Source organism: Natrix helvetica (genome assembly GCF_964273705.1).
Source record: "Natrix helvetica genome assembly, chromosome: 6".
NCBI lineage: Eukaryota > Metazoa > Chordata > Lepidosauria > Squamata > Natricidae > Natrix > Natrix helvetica.
Window position 1 is genome coordinate 25,756,355 of NC_138553.1, and position 26,225 is coordinate 25,782,579.

Below are 26,225 nucleotides of genomic sequence, written 5' to 3' on the forward strand. Positions count from 1 at the left end.
TGCCCAATCCCAATGTCTGGATAGCCTCTCCCCTTAACTTTTGGGAAAACTATAAAGAGCATGTGTTTTTTTTTTAAATCAGGGCAACTTGGTTTACCCAAATATGGGGCGGAGCATACTGCTTCCACTTTTGCCTTTGAGCCCCAATCCAGGAGCCTTCGCAGGCAGTCATGACAAACTATTTTTGTGTTAAATTTATGTTTACCAACAAAGAAATAAAGGGAGGCTAGTATAGATCTATTTCAAGCTTCTAGCTGACAAGAGTTAAATAGCCTGAAATAGATAAGGTATGGCTAGCTGATGAGAGCTAAATAGCTTGAAATAGATCTATACTAGCCTCCCTTTATTTCTTTGTTGGTAAAAATAAATTTAACACAAATATAAAGATCATGCTTCTTCAAAATGCATTATGAGCTTGGCTAAATATTAATGTCTATTTATTCTAGTTTTTATTTTAATTTAAAATTTCAGACTTTTGAGGTAGATGAAAAAACAGACACTTTAGGGATTCTAGGAATGGTACCTTATCGTTTATATGTAGAATTTTGAATTGAACTCTAACCCTAACCCTAACCCTGTCCAAGTTTCTTGCTGTCCCATTTAATACTAAACAAAATCAAGGCAGGATTATTTTGAGTTTCTTCCTCACACTTCCTTTAGTCTCTGTACTGTGTAATCTCTTACTCAAGTTCCTCCTAATGGCATTCAGCTCTAAGTTACTTTAGAGCTCTAAATTTATGAGAATTGTCAAAAATCTATGGAATGAGGCAGGACACAAGCACTGGAATAAAGAGATGTGAGCCGAGGAGCGTTGTGTTTTAAGATGGATGGCTATACATTTTTTAAAAAAAGAAGTAAGTAAAATATCAATGCTAAGAAACATTATATGGAAAATAGCTTTCATGACACAGGATTTGGTCTCGTTGTCATAGTGTTTTCTTGGGAGAAATCAACACCACCAAACCAATTATGCTTTTACAACTAAACCATCTAATAACCAAAATGTTAGATATTTTATTTGGCATTAAATATATATTACAGATATCTTGCCAAATTTAATAAAAAGGGGGAAGATTTTAGTTATGATATTCTGACCTCTGATACTTTGGAAGATATCAGTCATTTAAACATAATCTGTTCAAAAAAGGGAAAGGGAAAAATAAATTTGTTTTGTAACTTGTAGCATGTTCCCAGGTAGTATAATCTTTCCAGTCCTCAGCTTATAATCAGTTGTTTAATGACCATCAACATTCCAGAAAGCACTTCTGGCCATTGTAAAACATCACTCCCGCCACTCCAGTAGTCACATCAATTGTTATCTGGGTGCTTGGCAACATGTCACACTTAAGATTGCTTGCCAAATGCGCCGAGATCAAGTCATCTTCATTTGCAATCTTCTTTGCCACTTCCCAGAAAGTTAGTGGAGAAGCTGGCAGGGAAGTTTGTAAATTGCTACTGCTTGCCCAAAGATTTCTCCTCTACTCCATGCATGGAGTGTGAGGGGAACTCTTGCTCTTGGTTATAGAAATGAAGTTCAAATCCCACCTCATTTCTCCAATTCAGCGCAGGAGTTTCTGTCCTAAAATATAATTTTAAAAAGGCAAACTGAAAGCCAAATTAAATGTATATATATGAACTCTAGAGTAGTCACAGTGGCTTTCCATAGGCTCTGAAGGAAGAAATGATTTTGGAATGGCAGCTGAACAAAGGAATTTTGATTGGTTTTGTATCAGAACATGAATTAGTTCATCTTTCTGAAAAATTGGGAATAATGAGTCTTTTCCGACTCTTGGGTGTGCTCTGAGGATAATATCCTTAATGTCTGTGAGGCACTCAGATGAGATGGTAGAAAATGAAAAACACAAAAGGTGATTGTTAAAGCCGAGTCAGACGAAATCATAAAGAATGCTTGTCTAACTGACAATGGCAAAAATAATGTAGAAAAAATGGTATTTTTAAAAGTTCCTTCAAAGTCTGCAGCTCTCCATTTCTAAAAGGGGAGCTGCTGAAGGTGAGTAGAAAATAAACTTTGAAAAGAAAAAAGCTAGATCAAGCCAAAGGCTTTTCAATTAAAATTTACTATAATTTCATCTGATTCATTAACAATTATTTTGTTTGTTGGTTGTTTCAACAGAACAGTGACACATATTAATGTTTGGTTAAATGATTCTTAAGATGTAAAATTCCTATCCTAAAAAGATTTAACCCTGAATACCTACAAATTGATAAAATTGTACTTCTTGAAATCTACTTTCAATACTTCAGCATAGTTTGCTTATATATCTGTATCAACACTCTGATTATTCTGGGAAAATTGGATTTGTTGTTCTAAATCAAGGACTACCAGTAGTGAACCATCACAAGTTTTGTAATATAAATGTTAAGTCTTCTCTTTCCATTCCCTACTTTCCGGAGTGGTCAGTACACACTCACCTGGTCAGCCAAAGAGGTGGAGAGCATGCTCATTAGCTCTCTTTCAGCTGTGAGTCTCCACATCTGCTCCCATTTCATCTTGCGCAATTTATCCAGAAGTAACAGAATAACCCCTGGAATCAGTAAGCAATGCAAACAAAGAAAAAGGCGAGCTGCAGTGAAAATGGCAAAAAGCAAGGCCTTCGTGCTTCAGCATGGTTGTATCAGGATTAAAACAGAAGCTTTATTAATTGTAAACTATGAGCAGTTCCATCATGCTGAGGACAAAAGGGAGGGGGTAAATTAGCCCAAGAAATCTCACGAATTAGAAGCATTCTTTAATAAACAATTGGATCTCTTTCTGTCAATCTATCTGTCAAACAAAACATAATAGTTTTCATTTATATGTACATCTCAGGGTTTTAAATGGCAGAAATATGTGCGTGCCAGAAAGCAAATTTGGTGTTTTCAGATGAATGTTCCAGGCAGTAGCAATCAAATGACATTGTAAAGGAAGTCGATCTTTTTCACTTAATTGATCTTTTCCTGGTTAAAAAAAGAAATAGAAAAATGCAAGCACTTTGCAAATGGAAGGCTCATCTTAAAACAACCAGCATTTTCAGAAGGGGAAAAAAAACATTTTAACCATTCCATCAACAACCACTCCTTTATCTATATTGGACAAAGCTTTTGAGAAAGATGTATTTTTCATATGTCCCTACACAAAGTTAATAAAGGGACCAATATAAATATCAGGGTAAGTTATATTGGATAAGGTGACTGTTTCAATGGCAATACAGAAATCTTTATGTAAATTAATTATACTGAATGCAGAATTCATTATCATGAGTACAACATTTGTTACAGTCAGCTTCCTCTCCATCTGGACTACCTGTTCTACACATGGATGATTAATCATCAAAAGATTAGTAGATCAAAGGACTTTACTGCATTCTTGCAAATGTCTTCACTAAAATTTTAAAGATTCACAAGACTGACATAATTGGATGTATCCACCAATAACACTTCCATGTTTATACCGGGTTTGCTGCTGATGCAAAAGAGCTAAACTCAGAGAGCACCAAGTACCCCTCATTTCAACACTGAGCTACAAATATTATTCTTTAATGTTACCATACCAAAAGGCAGTGGAACCCTGAAGCACCTTATCCTGAACCATCAGGTAAAGATATGGTAACATGATGCTTTGAGTAGTGAGTTTGGAGAGCCCCCTTGGTGAATGCCCTCTGAATTTATTATGAAAATAAATACCACATTGATTCACCAGGCTTTTTAAAAAATCGTAATATTTCAACTACCTATTTTGTTTCTTTCGTGCTGCAAAAAAGGATTTGTGGAGGATGGGGGAGGGAGAAATCTCTTTATAATATTCTCTGATGAAATCTTAACCAGCCTTTTTTAACATGGAACAATTGATTCTTTTTGCTGTTGTTTAATGCTCTGAAAAGGAACTTTAATCCTGCCTGGAGTTTGCATAGATGGCTAGAATCAGAAAGATTATTTGTGCCCAAGAATATCACAAAGGAATTATCCCTGAGATTGAAGGTCAGGGTAAAGCAGAATCTTCTCTCTTCTATCACAAATTCAGATTAGGAATAATAAAATGCCCCTTCCTAGTTGAGGATTACCTTGAGACAGCAAGGATTTAGTTAATCAGAATGTAATACATTCAAAAGGGTAGAATACAGAATACAATAGCAGAGTTGGAAGGGAAATTGGAGGTCTTCTAGTCCAACCCACTGCCTAGGCAGGAAACCCTATACCGTTTCAGACAAATGGCTATCCAACATCTTCTTAAAAACTTCCAGTGTTGTGGCATTCACAACTTCTGGAGGCAAGCTGTTCCACTGATTAATTGTTCTAACTGTCAGAAAAATTCTCCTCAGTTGTAAGTTGCTTTTCTCCTTGATTAGTTTCCACCAATTGATTCTTATTCTATCCTCAGGTGCCTTGGAGAATAGGTGGACTCCCTCTTCTTTGTGGCAACCCCTGAGATATTGGAACACTGCTATCATGTCTCCCCTAGTCCTTCTTTTCATTAAACTAGACATACCCAGTTCCTGCAACCATTCTTCATGTTTTAGTCTCCAGTCCCCTAATCATCTTTGTTGCTCTTCTCTGCACTCTTTAGAGTCTCCACATCTTTTCTACACCGTGGTGACCAAAACTGAATGCAGTATTCCAAGTGTGGCCTTAACAAGGCATTACAAAGTGGTATTAGCACTTCATGTGATCTTGATTCTATCCTTCTGTTTATGTAGTCTAGAACTGTGTTGGCTATTTTGGCAGCTGCTGCACACTGCTGGCTCATATTTAAATCGTTGTCCACTAGGACTCCAAGATCCCTCTCAGAGTTACTACTATTGAGGAAGGTACCACCTATACCAGTGATGGCGAACCTATGGCACACATGCCACAGATGGCACACCGAGCCATTTTTCAGGGCATGCGAGGCGCTACCCTGTCAGCTGGCCAGCGCATATGTGCGCACTGGCCAGCTGAGTTCACCCTTTTTAAGAGCCATTTTTCGCCCTCCCCAGGCTCCAGGAGCTTTATAGGAGCCTGGGGAGGGTGAAAAGAGCCCTGAGGCCCTCTGGCGGCTTCATGAGCTTCCATGAAGCCTCCGGAGTGCAAAAAAACGGCCCTATGGGCAAACTGGAAGTTCGGGAATGGACTTCCGGTTTGCTCAGAGGGTCGTTTTGAGCACTCCAAAGGCATCAGGGAAGCCTCCTGATGGTCCCTGAAGCCTCCGGAGGGCTTTAGGGGGGCCGGGGAGGCTGTTTTTGCCCTCCCCAGGCTCCTATAAAGCCTCTGGAGCCTGGGGAGGGTGAAAAAAGCATGCAAATTGGGGGGGGGGAGTGTCTGTAGTGCGCGCATGCGCACTGGGGGGTCGCGCATTGCATTATGGGTGCGGCACGCCTGCACACGACCCCGTGCGCACACCCCACTTATGGCACGCGAGCCAAAAAAGGTTCGTCATCGCTGACCTATACTGTACCTGTGCATTTCATTTTTCTTTCCTAAATGTAGAACCTTACTCTTTTTCACCACTGAATTTCATTTTATTAGACAGTGCCCAATGTTCAAGTTTGTCAAGCCTGTCTTCTGGATATTGGCTATTCCTGCCAGCTTGGTGTCATCTGCAAATTTGATGAGTTCCCCATTTATTCCCTCATCCAAATCATTGATGAAGATGTTGAAGAGTACTGGGCCTAAAACAGAGCCTTGGGGTACTCCACTGCATACTTCCCTCCATGTAGATGCAGTTCCATTGAGGACTACACATTGAGTGCGGATGCTCAGCCAGTTACGAATCCATCTGGTGGTGATGCTGTCCAACCCACATTCTTCTACTTTATCTAGTAGTAGGTTATGGTCTATCTTATCAAATGCCTTACTGAAGTCCAAGTAAACTATATCGACAGCATTCCTCTGGTCCACTAATTTTGTCACTTTGTCAAAGAATGCAATAATATTAGTCTGGCATGATCTGTTTTTGACAAACCCATGTTGGCTTTTGCCTATTACTTTACTTACTTCTAGGTGTTCGCTAATTCGTTGCTTGATTATCTTTTCCAGGATCTTTCCTGGCATTAAGGTCAGGCTGATAAGTCTATAGTTTCCTGGATCTATTTCCCCCCCTTTTTTGAAGATGGGAACCACACCAGTCTTTTCCAGTCCTCTGGCAGTTCCCCGGTGCTCCAGGATCTGAACTATATCTTTAGTGGTTCTGAGATCTCATCTGCCAGTTCCTTCAGAACCCTGGGGTGTAATCTGTCCTGGTGATTTGAACTCATCTAGGGTAGACAGGTGCTCACTTACCATTTTCTTCCCTATTTCAATTTGTATTCCTAATCTGATTTTTGTGGTGCTGTTTTTGATAGGTTGAACTGTTTTATCCCTTTGTGTAAAGACAGATGCAAAAAAATCAGTTAAATAGTTCTGCTTTCTCCCTGTTGCTTGTCATCTTCTTGCCACTTTCTCCCAGCAATGGACCAATTATTTCCTTAACTTTTTTCTTGTTTTTAACATTTTGGAAGAAGCTATTTTTTGTTATTTTTTACTTTTGTGGCAAGCCTTTCTTCATTGTGAGCCTTAGCTTTCCTTACTTCATCTTTACAGGCTCAGGCTATTTGCTGATATTCTGCCTTAGTTATGTCCCCCTCTAAAATGAACCTTCCTTCCCTCCCACTCTTTGGAAATAGTTTTTAATTTTTATGTATGAAACAAGAAAAATGATCTAATAACCACTTCTTTAATGTAGCTGCCTTGGAGCCATTTACAACATTCCAATCCATTTTCTCCATTCTTTCAAGTAGGCAGATAATCCTGTCCTCCTGGCTAAAGAGATTAAAGGGTTATCAACCAAGGTATCTGACAGATGACCAAAAGGGATTTAAAAACAAAATATCTGAGAACAAACTACTAATAAATTGGATGATACAAGACTAGAAGTGTCCTCAGAGATTTAATTTATACTCATTCTTAAACAAACGTATAAATAGCTGTACTCTTAAATCAGAGCAATTTTGTTTTAACATAATCAAATCCAGGGGGGAGAGAGAGAGAGAGGGGGAGGGAGGGAGGGAGGGAGGGAGGGAGAGAGGGGGAGACAGACAGACAGGTATTAGCACGATTAGGGAATGTATGCTGAGGTGGGGAACCAAATTAGCTCTATTCATTTAATAGCAATAGCACTTAGACTTATATATCACTTCATAGTGATAGAACAATTTTTACCACTGCAGAAAAAACAATTACTACCAACCTGCCTTCCACTGAGGACCTGTATACTGCACGAGTCAAAAAGAGGGCCGTGAAAATATTTACAGACCCCTTGCATCCTGGACATAAAATTGTTTCAACTCCTACCTTCAAAACGACGCTATAGAGCGCTGCACATCAACACAACTAGACACAAGAACAGTTTTTCCCCGAACGCCATCACTCTGCTAAACAAATAATTCCCTCACCACTGTCAAACTATTCACTAAGGGTGCATTACTATTACTATTAGTCTTTTCATTGTTCCTATCATCTGCCTCCTCCCACTTATGACTGCATGACTGTAATTTGTATCCTTACGACTTATATTGATTGTTTCCTGATTGCTTATTTGTACCCTATGACTATCATTAAGTGTTGTACCTTATGATTCTTGACGAATGTATCTTGTCTTTTTATGTACAGAGAGCATATGCACCAAAGACAAATTCCTTGTGTGTCCAATCACACGTGGCCAATAAAGAATTCCATTCTATTCTATTCTATAGTATTTTATAGCCCTCTCTAAGTAGGCTGTACAAATGTCAACATATTGCCCCAACAATCTGGATCCTTCCAGGTGATTTGCTCAAAATGAATTAATTCCAAAGCTGACCACCAAATTCTATAACCATGGTATTCAGTGCAAGAGGTGTGAGTTACTGTGTACGGCCTCATTTATATAGCATCATGCTACATTTTAAAATGATAAGCAGCAGAATACAGGGTAGAAAGTTGAGTTGTTCTCATATGTTATGTTGGTGAAAAAGACCCAGGAGGATGAAGGAGAATAGAAATTAAAGGACTCCCCCCCTCCTTAGATATCTGGTCCCAGTATGGAATCTTTTGTATTTCAGAGACAGCACAGCAGTTTAATCTCCCAGATGGGAGGAGATGGAAAAGTTTGTCAAAGTGAAAGGGAGATAGAAAGGGAGTTAGTGAATTAGCAAGATAACAGATAGCCGTGAAGTCTTCTCTTATAAATAAAAGTAGTATTACCAAGGCAAGCGGTCTTATTAAATTCATATTCAGCCAAAGTGCATTATAGTTATGGATGGAAACAGACACTTCATTTTAAAAAACTGTCTATAGCTTAGCTTTCACACTCCAAGTCTCTCTTGGGAAGCTCCCAAGAGTTTGGGTATTCTTTTCATTCATAATAAATTAAACTTAACACCTTGAATCGCCTGCACTTGATGGTCAAATCCGGCGTGGTGCCTTATTGTTATATTTCAAATGCTTAAAGATGAAGGCTGCCATCACTATTGTAACAGTTTAAAATATTTCATTTATTTATCAGAGTTGTGCAGCAACCTGGATTCAAAAAGGAAAAAGTGATTCAAAGCCTGTGGGGACAAGTATAACATGTCAACAAATCTTTGTAGAAGCTGGGTCTTTTCTTGGCATTGTATTGGTTGATTCTAGAGAATGATATGTTTGACTGAATGAGTTGCCAGAAGGTATGTTATTTATGATCTGTAGTGAGTAGGTAAGGCATTAATGATGCACCTAGGGGCAAATCCAGCAGGAATCTCAGATTCTGATGCAGCCATTGGTTAAAGCTAAGGTCTGAACTGTAGGAAGTCACTGATATAGCAACATGGAATGTCCAAGGAATGAGCCAAGGTAAATTGGATATTATCAAATGGAAGATCACCGGGTTGAAAATCAACCCCGGGATCAATGAGTTTACACTGGATAGAGAAAGCTATTTCAAATTAAAATCAGGTAAATACTATATGCATGTAAGGAACATACAAATGTTACATTTGGTTACATTTTTCACTGTGAATACTCTTTTATGTTCCAGTTTTAAACTACTAAAATTATTATTTTCTATATTGTGTTTTACAAGCAAAAGCCACCTACAGTTACTGTGAGTGAGTAGGTGGCTATATAATTTCATAAATAAATAAACAAAAATACTACAAAGCTGATGATAAGTGAAGTATTGTTACACAAGCTTTTGTAGAACCAATTACTGTAAAGCTTCAATTTAATGGACTACTGTTGGAAGGGACATTCATTATACCCTATTAAATCCAAATAGGATTTTCCTGGATGCCTAAAATGGCAAATAGGATTTTTTGGATACATATAAAAATGGGAAATACACAGAAGTGTATACAGTATACAGAAAAAAAATTCTCCATTGCATCGAATCTCTGTTGAATTAAGGTCTGGTAAATCAAGAGTTTGCTTGTTCGAGTAAAATGTGATTTATTTATTTTTACTTCATAGCTGAAGTATGAATTTAATACCTTTTAAGGAGCAGCAGCCCATTGGAAAAGAAACTTCCCAACTTTTCTCATCACATTCATCATTCAACACCATGCCAAACAATTGAGTATTATAATAGTGTATACTAAGCCAGTGTTTCCCAACCTTGGCGACTTTAAGTCCTGTGGACTTCTGCTGGGGAATTCTGGGAGTTGAAGTCCACAGGACTTAAAGTCGCCAAGGTTGGGAAACATTGTACTAAGCATAGTACTGGCCAACAGGTTGATAAACTTTCATGTTGTGATGTCTAAAACGGCAATGATAACGCAGGCCTTATTACTAAGTACAGAACTACCACAGGTAGTCCTGGATTTATGACTGTAATAGAGCCTGGAATTTCCATTGTAAGTCTTGATGGTTGCAAGTCGAAGCACCTACAGACCGACCTCCTTTTATGACAATGGTGGTCATTAAGTGAATGCTGAGGTCGATAAACAGGTCAATGCATTTCTATATCCATTTTTTGTCTGAAAAAAATGTCGTAAAACAGTGCAATCTGTTATACAGATGAGAAGGTTGCCAAGCACCCAAAATACAGTCATATGGTTGCAAAGGGTGGAGATGCTATCATGAGAACTCTGGAACCTAAGTACCGCATTTTCCCGAAAATAAGACAGGGTCTAATTTTCTTTTGACCCCCCCCAAATAAGAACTTGGCCTTATTTTCAGGGAGGTCTTATTATTTTTGAGGTGCAGGAAGCGGTGAGGCGGTCACCTCACGGCTGCTGCTATGTTGCAATATTTTTGGGGAGGGCTTATTTTCAGGGAGGGCATATTTTAGTGCATGCACTCAAAAGCCTGATTGGGCTTATTATCCGGGGAGGTCTTATTCTCGGGGAAACAGGGTTTATTTTGAAGGGGGGGTATGTGGTAATTTTAAATGTTCACTAAGTAATAGATTGTTAAGCAAAGAGATATTTGTAGTCCATGTCCATGATTCCTTACATGCAACTTTTGGATTTTGGGGGAATTGTAGGGCTGTGCTGCAGTTCAGATTCATTATTCAAAAGGTGCTTTGGAATGTATACAGGAATGCAAGCTTAGCATCTGTCTGCTTAACCTTAAAATGCTTTGTATCTTTTCCTAGAACTGCATGTTGAGACAGGTGCTAGGTTTGAGTCCCGGATCCTCTGGAAGTATCTCATGCTGATCAAAACTGAACAGCTACACAGCATGAACAAACAGCTCAAGGAAAACAACTCAGGATGTGGCAGCTGAAAAAAAAGACACAATCCTTTATGGAACATTAGGAAAGGAGCTGTAGATAAAATTGACAGTAATATGTATATTTTATGGAAAACTGTTATATCACTCAACCAGAAGACTCAAGATGAAATGTCCCTTGTGGTGCGATGAAAAAAAAACCAGTCCCTTTTTAGTTGTATTGTCATGTTGCACATAAGTACATAAGGGAAGACTGTGCATTTTTGCCATCAAGGCACTTTTCATCATTTTACTGGAACTGCTGGTTGCTGTGAATGCTTATCACTATAAAGTTTCTACTCGGGAGTAAAAGAGGAAAGGAAAGAGCGGTGACTATGTAACAAACTAGCAGAGAAGGACTGCATAAAATCACAGCTTCCAATGGGTCTTTGTTATTAGCTACTTTCTGTGGTATGGGTCATGGACTGGAAGATATCCAAATTAAGTGCTTTCGGACTTAGCACTATCAATTTTTTAGCACTTCCTTTCACAAAGACAGAACAACAAGGAGTGGAACAACAAAAACAAACAAACAAACAAACAAACCCCTAAACAAATAAACAAATCCTGCATTCTGCAATCTAGGATTTTGATACTTTGAATGCCTCTTGCCAAACGAGTTTCTCAGAAGATGTGTCTGTGAGACTAGGCATATGCATATGCATGTATATGTACATATACTTGTGTACATACATACATACACACACACACCATATATGATGTTATATATGTGTTTATATGTATATCTGTGTTTACATGTATATACAGATGTGCACAGGCACACATATAGTGTGTGTATGTGTGAATATATATGTATTTGTGTCTATATATGTGTGTGTGTGTACACACACACACACACACACACACATTCATTCATTCCTAGGTATAGCATTCTTAAAAGGTTGGTTGGAATGATATATACATGAAGAAATTTATATCTTGCCTTTCCAATTTTTCAAAAAAGATACTGACAATATAAAAATTAGGCAAACAAAAAGTATACCCCAAAAAGAAATGTTATCTGAATGATGAAACACTATTTATTCAGCAGTTCAGGAGACTATAAGAATAAAAATAGAATAAGGATCTGCTAAAATGGGACAGAGAAGCTGCCCTAACCCCCTGTGGGGATATAATATTTGGGAACAGGTTTTCATTTTGTGCATGCAATTATTTTGTAAATTCAATTTAATACTGGTCAAAGAGCATAACAAAGGATCGTACTACCAGAATACTATTATAAGACTTCCCCAGAAGTTTCATAACCTAAACAGGAGTGCAAAAGGCCTTTTTCGGATGCCTTAACCAATCACATGTTTAAGAAAAGTTTCTTCTTCATGGGCAGATTTGTGTATGATTGCTTATTTATCCCATGGTTTTGTCCTTTAATTCTGGCTATATACTTCAATGCCTTAAAGCAATTAGAAGAAAGCTGTCTAATATTGGCTTTAGCAATTACTCCGAGACATAATGTGATTTATTTAGTTTATTTTGATGCAGTGCACCAGTGACGTGCAGTCAGGTGAGGCAAGTGAGGCATAGCCTCACTACTCTCATCATGAAAAAAAAAAGTAAAAGGAAAAAGCTGAGCTAGTTGCTGCCTCACCGTGGATGACTCTGTTTAACCTCACTGGTGCTCTCCCTCCCCAAGTGTAGTGACTTCCTCCCCAGGCCCACATTCATTTCTCTCTCACACACACACAGCTGGATAAAACTATATAAAAATCTAGCCCAGCTTCACTGATTACAAGTTTGAAAAGGCAACGTGGCTCCACCTGCAATCAAACTACACTTGGGGAGGGAGAGCACAAGCGAGCACTGAGGAGACCACAGGAGGAGGCAGGAAGCCAGGCAAAGAGCCATGCTGTAGTACACACACTTTCCCCCAGCCTCTTTCTTTTGGAAGGCTCGGATCGGCTCCCCTCCGGCTTCTCTGCCTCTCTTCTCACCCCAGCCTGCCAGCAGGAGGTGGTGGGTGGGCTTTATTGTGTTCCAGGCATTTCCCACCCAGACAGCAGGCTGCATTTGCAATGGTGGAGGTGTTTGGGAAAGGCAGCAGGGGAATGGGGGGGGGGATGGCAGAGGAGCTGCTTTCAAGCCACTGGAAAAGATATCCAATCCAACTTTTGTGTGTGTGGGGGGTTTGTTTGAGAGTGAGTGAGAGAGGGAACGGGTAGGAGAGGGAGGAAGGAGGGGAAGGGGAAGAAAAAGAAAAAGAAAGAAGGAGCAAAGGAGAAAAACAAATGCTGTCGCTTTAAATTGGAACTGAGCATGCCTGGCTGTGGAATTCTGGGAGTTGAAGTCCACAAGTCTAAAAATATTTGAAACCCAGCACTGTGTCAGTGCCTCACCAGTCATAAACCTCACCGCACGTCACTGCAGTGCACTACATGAATCCAGCTATTTTGATTTGTAAATCATGGCTTATGCCTTAGCATAAAGTGTCAACCAAGTCATAATGGCTGTTCTTCTGTGATAAAAACAAGCCACAGATTAGCATAATCTGTGTCTGATATGGCAACTCATCCAATCATTGTATTTTTAAAAAACTGTATGCCTCCCATTGTGAACCCACAATGAACCCACTAGGAGAGAATAGCCAGGGATCATTTTTTTCAGATGATAACAGGAATAATTATGTTAAAAATAAAACATGTCAGGTGCCTATAGCTAGTTTACCTGCAGAGAAATGTTTGAACAATTAGCATGTTAATGAAAACAAATCTCAGCACAGCACAGGAACTCAACAGTGAATTCATTATCAAAAATGAATTACAAATTTTCATCTTTGACTACCACTCTCTCAGTTACTCTTACATCTGTGTCATAAAGTCCACTGCTCCACAGTGGTTTTAATCAACTTAGAGTAGAGCCTTTTGAGTATAAAACATCCATTAGTAAAAGCACCATGTCGGAATTCATTTAAATAAAGTATAGAAGCTTTAGGAATACCATCTTTATTAGTATTGGTTAAAATACTAAAAATAGAAAGTAGCTATCAATAGAAATTTCCTATCACTATGACACAGTCTCAGAAATAATTATTTTCATAACTATATTAAAGACTAAATAATTTGCATTTAGTAAGTAGTATTTAAGCCTATAATAATACCGCCTATTCTACATATTTAGTATATGTCTGCTACTGATTCTAATGACGGAACATACAAAGATCCAGGTGTATAGAGCCTGCGTCCTGACCACACTCTTGTACTGCACTGAGTCTTGGACCCTTTATGCATGGCAGGAGAGAAAGTTGAACACCTTTCATATGCGCTGTCTCCGATGTATTCTTGGCCTCACCTGGTATGACAACGTTCCAAATAGCCCAGTCTTGGAACATGCTGGAATTTCTAGCATGTATACACTATTGAAACAGTGATGTCTACGCTGGCTTGGGCATGTTGCGAGAATGGCTGATGGTCGGATTTCAAAAAATCTCCTGTATGGAGAATTAGGGCAGGGAAAGCGCCCCAAAAGGAGACCGTAGCTGCGATATAAGGATATCTGCAAGAGGGATCCAAAGGCCTTGGGAATGGACATTAACAGCTGGGAAACCTTGACTTCTGTTCGTTCAGCTTGGAGGCTAAAGACGCAGCATGGCCTCCTCCAATTCGAAGAGACACTTGTTCGGCAGGCTGAGGCAAAGAGGCAGTCCTTGAACTAGTGAAATCTAGGGGCTGGGCAGGGGACAGAATGTATCTGCCCTCAGTGTGGAAGGGATTGCCACTCCCAAATTGGCCTTTTTAGCCACACCGAACGCTGCTTTAGGACCCTTTTCCAGAGCATGATACCATACCAGAGACTGAAGGATGCCAATGCCATGCTTCTAATTTGGCAATTCTTTTGCAGATAGTAAAATAACATATTTTGTTTCTGTTATCAAAATGTAGCCTCTGTAAATAATCTCAGAAAGAAGAATCTTTAAAACATTTGCAGGTATTAAAGTCAGTGGCTTTGGCACCGGAAAAGGGAGTTTTGGCTACTTGCAAAAACTGACTACTCATTACATGCCTCCTTCATTTTGAATCATATTTACTCTCACTCTTTAATTTCACACTTCTGCTTCTCATTAAAAATTCGACTTCCTCCCACAATTTAATTGAACTCCCAAAGCAAAACTACATTTTCTACCTGAAAAGTCCTTCAAAAGCAAACAAAAAGAAGACATAAACCATTTCGTTTTTTTTTAAAAAAGTGGTTGAATGCTTGCATTTTGATAATTTCACGGTAGCACATCTCTAGATGACAATTGAAATAAGGTCATGTTCAATAAAGTGTCAGATATGTTTTAATTCAGATTTTTACAATGAGGAGAAAGTACGGCTTGTTTCCCTAAATTCCTGTTCTATTTCCCTTTTAATTTTATGATTCTACAATTCCTGAATTAAATACTCATATAATTTTGTTTACAGCCCTAAGAGCTCACAGCATATTGTACTCTTTTCTTTCTGGCGAACTTCCATAATCAGTGCAAGTGTATAGGCTAAATTCAGTCCCTGACAACTCCAGTATTGAACTCTATGGAACAGAGGTCTGGCATTTCTGGTTTTGAAAGCTGACCCCATAAAGAAATAATATATCAGCAAAACTATTTCATACCTACATAGATTGGAAAGTAACCAGAGGTGGTATTCAGCAGGTTCTGACCAGTTCTGGAGAACTGGTAGCAGAAATTTAGTTGGGAGAACCGGTAAATTCCCCCTCTGACTGGTCCCACCCCCATCTATTTTCTGCCTCCTGAGTCCCAACTAATTGGGAGGGAATGGGGATTTTGCAGTATCCTTCCCCTGCTACACCCACCAAGCCAAGCCAAGCCCACCAAGCCCCATCCACAGAACTGGTAGTAAAAATGTTTTGAATCCCACCACTGAAAGTGACATATCTACCTCATTTCCTAAATGTTCAAGGAACAGTAAGACCAAACAATAGAATTTCCTATTATTGTGACTTTTTTCCTCACAGAAACAGGCTTGGTTGATGTATTGATGCATTGTTGCCAACTAAATGCTTCAGGTTTCCTTGCAAAAGAAAAGAAATGAAGCCATAATCCTATAGGGAGGGAGGAGTCTTTATCCATACTTACAGAAAGAGAGAAAAAAGGGTACTCTGGCCTGGAAATATCCCTAAGGCTATTCTGAGCATTCACATAGCCAGAAGGAAGAAATCAAAATATGTTAGATCTTTCCTGGAGGAACTTTTATAATATATTTAATGATTCAATTAAGCTGATCTCAATATGATTTCATATTCACTTTTTTTTTTAAATAAAGTGATGGTATGTTTTTCTCCCAAATCAGTGTTACATTTGATTTTTTTAAAGTGCTATATTTTATTAGGATTGATAATACCTCCCTTCTCTATTCTGGCACAATTTGTTTGTAACTCTGCCTTTTCAGGGGTCTTCTGAGTTCCTCCTATTTTAATGCTATATTGTTTGACAGCTATTCTAATTCAAGGAGCAGGTATCTGATAAGCCTTACCTTTCTTTTACCACCACCCTCTGTTCCCAGGAGATTTATTTCTTTGTTCTCTCCAAGAGCACTGAGTCAAACAATACATTTCAATTTTGAGCAGTTTTCTTTACAGTGACATATGCTGACTCTGTCAATAATCCATCCTTTGCTATCTTGGAGAAGTTGAACTGTCGCAGAAATGACCTCCTGTTCTACGTTTCAGAAAAAAATGCTCTTGCATTTGCTGCTACCTCCTCCCAATCTTCCTTTCATTCACTTGCTTTTTTAGCTCATCTCTATATCCTTTTTATTCTCTCTCAGCCATATAAACTGAACAAAAAAAGGTTTTAATAGCTTTGTGGAACTGAAAAATGAGAGCTTGAGCTGACTAAAACACAGAAGAATAATGCATGAGTGTATTGTAACCACGCAAGACTGTCAAGAGTAACTGTTCAGAGTAATGTCAGCTATTATACTTGAACTCAAGTTAAAGCAATATCTGAGGCTGTCAAATAAAATAGCTGTTTCTACAGGATCCTCCCCATAACTAACCCCTTCTGCAGTGTAAAAGAGGATGAGAAAATTGGGAAATGGAATATCTGCTTAGCAGGACTTTTCTTTTTAATATTTAAGTTATTTTTAGTAGTGGAGTATAGAAAACTGTAACAGCAAGAGGGGTAAAAAGATAAACAGTGTTTATATAGTAAAGAGAATGAAATCCCAGCTATCTCATGGTGATATAAACTAAACCTGACAAAAGAAAATAAAACTAATCCTAGAATCAGTTCCTAGGAGTGCAGATACCTTGGAGACTGATAAGCCTCTGCACTGCTTTAATTAATACATGTTTCAACTGTAAACTTGCCAAGCAAGGTAAATGTAAGTTATATTCAAAACACAATCTCCTAAAATCTGTAAAATCAAATAATTCAATATATTAATTCCTTGTTTGGTGTAGGCATTCCAAGAAAATATCTTCCATAGTACCGTATTTTCAAATGTAGAAAACTGCACATTACTTTTTCATATGATTCAGGGTGAAAATATAACTTAAATATATTTTATTGCACAGGATGTTATATTTATGCAGATCACCTGCCTGATGCAGAATCAATCTGTCTGTCTGTCTGTCTGTCTGTCTGTCTGTCTGTCTGTCTGTCTGTCTCTCTCTATCTATCTATCTATCTATCTATCTATCATCTATCTATCTATCTATCTATCTATCATCTATCTATCTATCTATCTATCTATCTATCTATCTATCTATCTATCTATCTATCTATCTATCTATCTATCATCTATCATATGCATGTATGTATGTGAAACAGGGAGAACCAGTCAATCTCAATCATTTCAATCATAGGCTTTCTTCTTCTTCTGGGTACGAGGGTGATGTGGCTGCAAAATCTGTCATCCCACAGTTAATTCAGCTGATCTGTCTAGGTAGGCAGGTTTCCCCTTCCTCCCCCACTACTCCATTTGTGTTCTTCCATGAACTATGTGCTCATGGAAGAGACAACTAATTTAGGGAGGAGCGTATCAATCTTTAGTCAAGGGTACAATAGCTGTTCTCACCTTCTAGACCAGGGGTCGCCAACCTTGGCAACTTTACGACTTGTGGACTTCAACTCCCAGAATTCCTCAGCCAGCCATTCTGGGAGTTGAAGTCGATAAATCTTAAAGTTGCCAAGGTTGGAGACCCCTGTTCTAGATCCTACAAACAAACCTTTTCCTCCATCCATTTGCCTGTTCCTTTCCCAGTTTTGAGATAACAATGCATCTCAAGGGCTTTGTTTGATCAGCACTGCTTGTTCCTACCTAACCACCTCAATCCTTATTACATTTGAAGTTACTTGCTTTCTTGTTGGCAAAGAAAGAATGTTGTTGGTTAGACAAGCATGTGAACTGGCTTAGTAGCAAATGAGAGACACTCATTTTGATTGGTATTTATTAATTCAGCATTTTTTAATCAAGTGATTTTGACAAGTCAACAGGGATGCAAAATAAATATGTATCTTTTCTTATGATAGAACAAATGATACAGTGTTCTTGCAATAGGAGAAAAACACCTGGGAATTAAATATAATTATAATGTGCCATAATATGTCTTATTTTAAAATATTTTATATTATACTCAAGACATTTTAAATGTTGTACATTCCCTACTGATGTGCAGCACTGTAGGCAGAAAACAAACTAGTAATAAATATTTCTGATACTCTTGCACCTCAACAGTGATAAGATGACTGGATTTACCTTTACACTGCCAAAATAGTATTTATTTTGTTTGTAGTTATACGTTGTAATATATATTGTGACAATACAGCTGACTATGGCCTGTGCCACAAATGGTTAATAACAAGCCTTAGAGCCAGGGACAAAATGTCCTATGTTTATTTAAAAAATAAATAAATATTTAAGACACTTAAAAGATAAATGACTACATAAATAGAAAAAAAGATGAGAAAATACATGGTGAGCAGAAAATAAAATATCAGTAAATAAACAGTAAATATACTCTGACCTCTCTTCAGATACTATAAATCTTTCTCCTTTTGCAAGTTTAAATTTGTGAAGTTTAGAATGTATATTATGGCCAAAACTGAATGAGAATACCATATTGTTTATTGCCTTTCTATCATAGCAATAGAGAGGCTATTTGTTGCCTTCTAGTATCAAATACCAGGCAAAATTACCGTAGAATATAATAATACAATTCTTTCTCCACTCTGCATAACAATTGACTATGCTAAATGTCAGGGTTTTATAAAATGGATAGAGTACTCTTTCATTTTCATATGCCCTAGGAACAATTTCAATTAATGTTTTGCATTTTTGGTTAAATGGTTGGTGCTCTTGAAAAATCAACAGGACTATTGATGACTGCATGTACATTTATGCCTGTCATATTGCTCTACTGCTGGTAATAATTTGTAGCTGTTCTAAGAACCACCCTATAATTTCTGCAATTCTGATATAAAACAAATAAATAGATTCTATCCACTCCCTTAATCCACTGTCTTCCCCTTCTATCCTTCTCTTAACTTTATCAAGCAATACCGTTTTTTTGTACACAATCTTCACTTGTTACATTCATTTAAAATATTGAATTTATATTTGATGATCATCACCTCAACAGAGAAGGCTGTCTTTATTTGATGGAGTAGGTCTTCTAGCAATCCATAGTAACTGTCTCCAAAACCATAAAATGAAAGTATTTATAATCTTCTTATACCTTTACATCATAATATAAATAATGGCATTAATCTAATTGTTGTGTATTAGCTTTTTCACAATAGCAAATCTATTTCACTGAAGAAATTCCTTGGTGAACATTTCAATGGTCACAAAGAACTAGTTGGTGGCATGAAATTATTTAACAGGAACATTTTCTTTAGAAATAGATCCTTCCCCAGCTGCTGTCTGCTTTATTTAAGATGCTAACAGAATATAAGTCACTATCTGGCCACCTAAAGTATGAGATAGAACTGATTTAGATGCCTATGGGTATGTTCTTTATCCACCTGGTATGTCTGCTCACATTTCACACACAAATCAGTAGAGAAACCTGTCCCTCCCTATAAATCAAGTCACAGAAAGCATGCTTCTTTTTCCCAATGGGGGAAGGGAATTTGACAGCTTGGCATTAGATTTATTTGGACCATTATTATGATCTTATCGCTATGCTGAAGATATACCATCCATATTTTGAGGCTTCTAAATTTTGTAGCAGATCAGGGATTTGAACCCAACTCTTCCCGTCTTAATAGTTTTGTCACTGAATTACAAACATAACTCTGGCTGTAACAATTGATGCTTTATGTCTGTTTTATTGCGGTTAACAAGTAATGGCAAATAATCAAGCTAGAAAGGAAGATTAATTCCAGTGGCATAAAATATTGTACATCTGAGAAAATTCTACAACGGTCTTTACAATGTGAACTGACCACTAGAAAGCAAAAAAAGGCATTTGTATTCTAAATTATGAAGAGATGTTATAAAGAAGAAATCATTAGTAGATGTAGTATATCCCTTTTTTGACTATTTGTTTTGACTTTGTTTTTTTAATCAGCAATGTCATCAAAGTAAACAAACTCCATATATTGACATCATCAGTCAGGATCCTAATCAGAGGTGACCTACATATCCCCCAGTCCTGTGATATGATGTGCATATCCCTCCCCCCACAAATCTGATAGTTTGGTTTGAATATGCATGGAATTAAGTTCGAGGTTAAACTAATTATGCACCTAGGGTTAACTATCATACTTTTCTTAATGGGATTAGTTTCAACCCATTTTATTTGATTAAAGTGATGACCTTGTGATTTCTGGATCACATTGATGGAAGAGAGTTAGGTAGGTCATATCTAGGGAGAAGGGTTATGCACATCATATCTGGGTGGCGGGGGGGGGGAGAGATTGCTATGCACTTTATTTCCACCAGGACCTGGTGAAGTCAGTACCATGTATTGAGCTGAGGTGGCGCAGTGGTTAGAGTGCAGCACTGAAGGCTACTTCAGCGGACTGCTAGCTGCAGTTTGGCAGTTCAAATCTCACCGGCTCAAGGTTGACTCAGCCTTCCATCCTTCCGAGGTGGGTAAAATGAGGATCCAGATTGTTGAGGGTAATATGCTGACTATGTAAACTGCTTAGAGATGGCTGTAAAAGCACTATGAAGTGGTATATAAGTCTAAGTGCTATTGCTATGTGGTGTTTGATTTCTTTGATGACATCACTTATTTAACAAACAGCTAGGCTGCCATCAAAAAAGGGATACACTATATCTACTATTATTTGAATGCATTTCATTTGGAACGGAATTCACATATTTAAAAGGTAACAATCAATGCTTAAATATAAAAGTTATAAAACAGCAAGGTGTTCAATCAACCTATTACCATTAGTTGTCCAACAACTCATTTTATGGGATAAAATTTTGAGCAGCACTTTAATAATAATAATAATAATAATAATAATAATAATAATAATAATAATAATAATAATAATAATAATAATAATAATAATAATAATAATAATAATAATAATAATAATAATAATTTATTTCTTAGCCGCACCCTCTCCCGAAGGACTCGGGGCGGTGTACAACAAAACATAGGAAATAAATATATCGACATACATATAACAAAACATATACCAAGACATATACACGACATATACAAGGAGGAGGTGAAGTGATAGATAAAAACAAGTAAAAACACAATGTTTAAAAACCCCTAAATAAATTGAATGCAATTAAAATACCCCAAATAAAAAAACCCGTCAGGAGCGATATAGTTGGATCAAAGTTGAGCCAGGCCAGCAACTTGAAAAAGGTGGGTCTTGAGCTTTACACGAAAGGAGCGGAGGTCAGAGGTATTCCTAATATCCGGAGGGAGGTCATTCCACAGGGCTGGGCCCGCCACAGAGAAGGCTCTACTCCTAGGCGCCGCCCCTCGACACTGTCTGGTGGACGGCACCTGGAGGAGGCCCTCTCTGTGCGAGCGGATTGGTCGCAGGGATGTATGGGGCAGAATACGATCCCGCAAGTAACTAGGTCCTGAGCCATGGAGCGCTTTAAAGATTGTTATCAAAACCTTGAAACGCACCCGATAGACCACAGGAAGCCAGTGCAGCTCGCGCAGGAACGGTGTCACATGGGAGTACCTAGTACTCCCCATAATTACCCGCGCGGCTGCGTTCTGGACCAACTGTAGCCTCCGGGTGCATTTCAAGGGAAGCCCCATGTAGAGAGCGTTACAGTAGTCCAAGCGAGACGTCACCAGCGCATGAGTGACTGTGCGTAAGGCGTCCCGGTCCAGTAGGGGGCGCAATTGGCGCACCAGGCGAACCTGGTGGAACGTCCCCCTTGCCACGGCTGTCACATGGTCATCCATGGACAGCCGGGCATCCAGGAGGACGCCCAAATTGCGCGCCCGCTCCACGGGGGCAAGTTGAATGCCCCCGATGGCCAATGATGGAATTAATTGGCTGAACCGGGGAGCCGGTACCCACAGCCACTCCGTCTTGGAGGGGTTGAGTTTGAGTCGGTTGTCATCCATCCAGATCCGTACGGCTTCCACACACCGGGACATCACTTCGATGGCCTCGTTGGGGTGGTTCGGGGTGGAAAAGTACAGCTGAGTATCATCAGCGTACAGATGGTATCCCACCCCGAAACCACGGATGATCTCACCCAGCGGCTTCATATATGTGTTGAACAGGAGTGGCGAGAGGACCGACCCCTGTGGCACCCCACAAGTAAGGGGGCGTAGGGTCGACCTCTCCTCCCCTGCCAACACACGCTGCGTCCGGCCAGAAAGGTAGGAGCCGAACCACCGCAAAACGGTGCCCCGGACCCCCAACCCCTCCAGCCGGCGCAGCAGGATACCATGGTCGATGGTATCAAAAGCCGCCGAGAGGTCTAATAGGACCAGGATAGAGGAACAACCTCCATCTCTGGCCCTCCAGAGATCATCCACCAACGCGACCAAGGCCGTCTCCGTGCTGTGACCGGGGCGGAAGCCGGACTGGCGCGGGTCTAGATAATCATTTTCCTCCAGATGCCGTGGAAACTGGTAGGCCACCACACTCTCTACAACCTTTGCCAAAAAGGGAAGGTTGGAGACAGGACGATAATTGGCCAGCTCCAAAGGATCCAGGGAAGGCTTCTTGAGCAAGGGTCTCACCACCGCCTCTTTCAAGGCGGCCGGGAGAGACCCCTCGCTCAGCGAAGCGTTCACTAGGTCCAGGAGCCAGTCTCGTGTAACCTCCCAGGATGCCAGTACAAGCCAGGAGGGGCACGGGTCCAATAAACATGTGGTGGGTCGCAGTCGTCCACGCATTCTGTCCAAATCCTCGATGGCAACCAAGTCAAACTCCTCCCAGGTCGATTCCTCAAGACTCGCCACGGACGTCTCCATTGGACCACTAACAGGGGCCCAATCCTTCCGGATTTGAGCGATTTTATCCTGCAGATATTTCCCAAATTCCTCTGCTCTGCCCTGTAGAGGGGCCTCCCGCGGCCTCTGAAACAAGAGGGAGCGGGACACCTGAAACAGGGCGGCAGGGCGGTTCTCTGCGGATGCAATGAGAGTGGCACAATATTGGCGTTTGGCCACTCTCAATGCCACAAGGTACGTCCTTAAATGGGCTCGTGCCTGTGTTCGATCAAGTTCGGAACGAGAGGATCTCCAACGACTCTCTAGATGTCTCTTGTGGCATTTCATCACCCTCAGCTCCTCGGTAAACCAAGGGGCCAGGGTGGATCGTTGCCGCCGGAGAGGCCGCAAAGGCGCCACCCGGTTCAAGGCCCCGGTAGTCGCATTATTCCACGCGACCACCAGGTCCTCTACCCGGGGGCGGGTCAAGGTTACAGGAGGTGGCCCAAGCTCCGTCTGGAACCTATCTGGTTCCATCAGGCGCCTGGGGAGGAACCATCTAGTGCTTTCCGGTTCTGCCTCCCCGCAGCGGGAGGTAGCACCAGGGAAGTCAAGACGAAGGAGGAGTGACCATGACAGGGGAGTGATGGTTAAGTCCCCTCCTCCCAGATCACTCAACCACTGGCCAGAGACAAAAACGAGGTCCAGAGTGTGTCCTCCCTCGTGTGTCGGGCCCTGAATCATTTGAGTCAGGTCCGTGGCTGTCATGGAAGCCATGAACTCCCGAACCCCCTCTGATGCTTCTCCCATCGATGGCAGGTTAAAATCCCCCATCACTAAAAGTTTGGGGGTCTCGACCGCCACCGATGCGATCAGCTCGAGGAGTTCAGGCAGGGCCGCTGATGTATAGCGAGGAGCCAGGTATACTATCAGCAGGCCCAACTGTCTCCCAGGGCCCCATTTCACAACAAGGTTTTGATTTTATGAGATTAGAATGCTTTTATCACCTTTTTACTGAATGGCATTTTTTTCCAGAAAAAGATTGAATCTAAATCTAAATGTTTGAAGGGGATAGAGTATAGAAGAGAAAAAAAAATCAGCGAAAACACATTGCTCCTTATTAGTTTATACACCGAACAGATATTTGTGCTGTAGCAAAAACAGAAAGAAAACAATATATTACTGTAATTTCTAGCTTGTCATAATTTGGCCTTGGTTGCAATCACACACGTGACTTTTAGAAGGTGCTCATGTACTTAAGGAATTGATTGACTCCACATTCATGGCAGATGATGTCGGAAGGAGCATCTTTTCTTTAAAATAATATATCTTTCACAATTTCAGATATCACAGTCGTCAGAAACAACCTTTCTTTCAGGATGCTATTGAACATACCTGTATTATAACCTCTTCCAAGAGCTGGCCAGGGGCGATGGTTTTTCCAGAGGTTTCCCAGGTACCAGTCACTCTGATTCTCTACCAAACCAAGAACCTGCTGGCCTAAAAATGCACAAATAAACAAATCAAATCAAGATTCAAAAATCAACTTGTAGGGAGATAACCATAATATATAGACAAATAGATGCAAAAAGAGAATTATGCATACATTTCAAATATGAAATGTAAATCTGTTTAATGTAATTACAATTTAGAATTAACTTAGAAATATAATGAATTATATATTCAACAAAATAAAATACAGAAAAAATGCAAGTCCCCACAACTGTGTGATAGTAATAAATATCCTGAGAATGTTTTTATGGAAGATATGAATATATAAAATATATTTAAAAAATTCAACCTTTTGCTCCCTTCTCCCCAAAGTTAATCAAATGCTATTTAATTATTTACCTATAACAAATTTTCTCATTAAAGAAAATTAAGTTTCTCCAAAATTGTTTAAAAAGGAGAGTTAATATTTTACTTTTAATTGAGATACTTAAAAATGTTAATCAGTTCTTTGTAGTATCTACACCAGCCTCCAACAACATTATGTCATAAAATGAATCTGTAATATATTCCAAATAGTATAATTCTATTTACAACTATTCACAAAGCTTTCTACTATGGAAGAAAATGTTTTATCGTATTAATTTATCTCAACCTTTAACTCTCTGTCTCAACAAGTCTTATATAATCAAGTTAAGTTACAATTTTAAAAAATAAGAATCATATTATATTTAAAATGCAGCCAACTAACCATGTACATATATATGTGTTACATTAATTTTTCCATGAAAACATCAAAACACTGTATAAGCCTGGATTGTTACAACCTATATTCCATGGGTTCCTCAAAATTGTAATTGATTACATTTCACTTAGTTATTCAGTTATGTTATGTTATTAATATGACAGTTTAGATCAGGGGTGTCAAACTTAAGGCCTGGAAGCCAGATCCAGCCTGCAGGGACCCTTATATCTGGCCCGTAGGGGTGCCCTTGAAGCAGCGAAGGTTTGGCCTGTGGTTTCTCTGCCAGCAAAAAGGGAGTTTGGGAGGGTAGCATGCGGCCCTCCCAAGCTCCGTTTTCGCTTGCAGAGGGTCACAGGAGCCTGTCACAGATGAAAATGGAGTTGGGAACCCGTTTTTGCTTGCAGAGCGTTCTCTGGCAGAGTGACAAGCTGGCCACACCCACCCCAGCTCCCCGAGGTAAAACACAACTCTGATGCAGCCAGCAATGAAATCAAGTTTGACACCCCTGCTTTAGATGTTTAGAAAGCAGAGTCATATAGTTTCTTATTATAATTCATATTAGACATATTAGATTATTTTGTTCCCTGAAAGAAGTACCCCTCTGATTTTTTTTGTCTTAAACTCAGCATGGTAAATAACTGGCAACAGAAGTGAGATGTCTGGACTTAATTTATTTCTATAAGCATCCCAGACTTTTAAAGAAGTGTGGGATTAATATTTTATCTTTAATTAAACAGTTTCTTTTTCTTCTCTCTTTGGGTCAATGAGGTGTTAAAAGAGAAAAGTTGATTTTACCATGTTTTGAACTAAGTCATTCTTCCTGAACTTCAAGGTTAAATAAATGGTAGCAACTGTGCTCAGAAAATGACTTGCAGTGCATTATGTATCTATATTGCTCAAGCTATGAAGTGACTTAATGAGATACCACCAGGGACTTATTATTCAAGCTATGTTGAACTCTTCTCAATATATGTTTGAAAAACTGTAGAGTTCTCATTGGAAAATGTTTTATGAA

General features: G+C 39.4%; 1 protein-coding gene across 3 annotated transcripts in view; it reads right to left on the reverse strand.

Annotated features, from left to right (window-relative positions):
• LARGE1 (LARGE xylosyl- and glucuronyltransferase 1) overlaps positions 1–26,225 on the reverse strand; it is a 352,715-nt gene that overhangs the window by 67,190 nt on the left and 259,300 nt on the right. For all 3 annotated transcript variants that reach the window (XM_081957172.1, XM_081957171.1, XM_081957173.1), the window contains exons 7-8: positions 24,412–24,516; positions 2,434–2,546 (exon numbers count right to left, since the gene is read on the reverse strand). In XM_081957172.1, the coding sequence (XP_081813298.1) occupies positions 2,434–2,546; positions 24,412–24,516 (218 nt within the window). The remainder of the gene's footprint in view (positions 1–2,433; positions 2,547–24,411; positions 24,517–26,225) is intronic.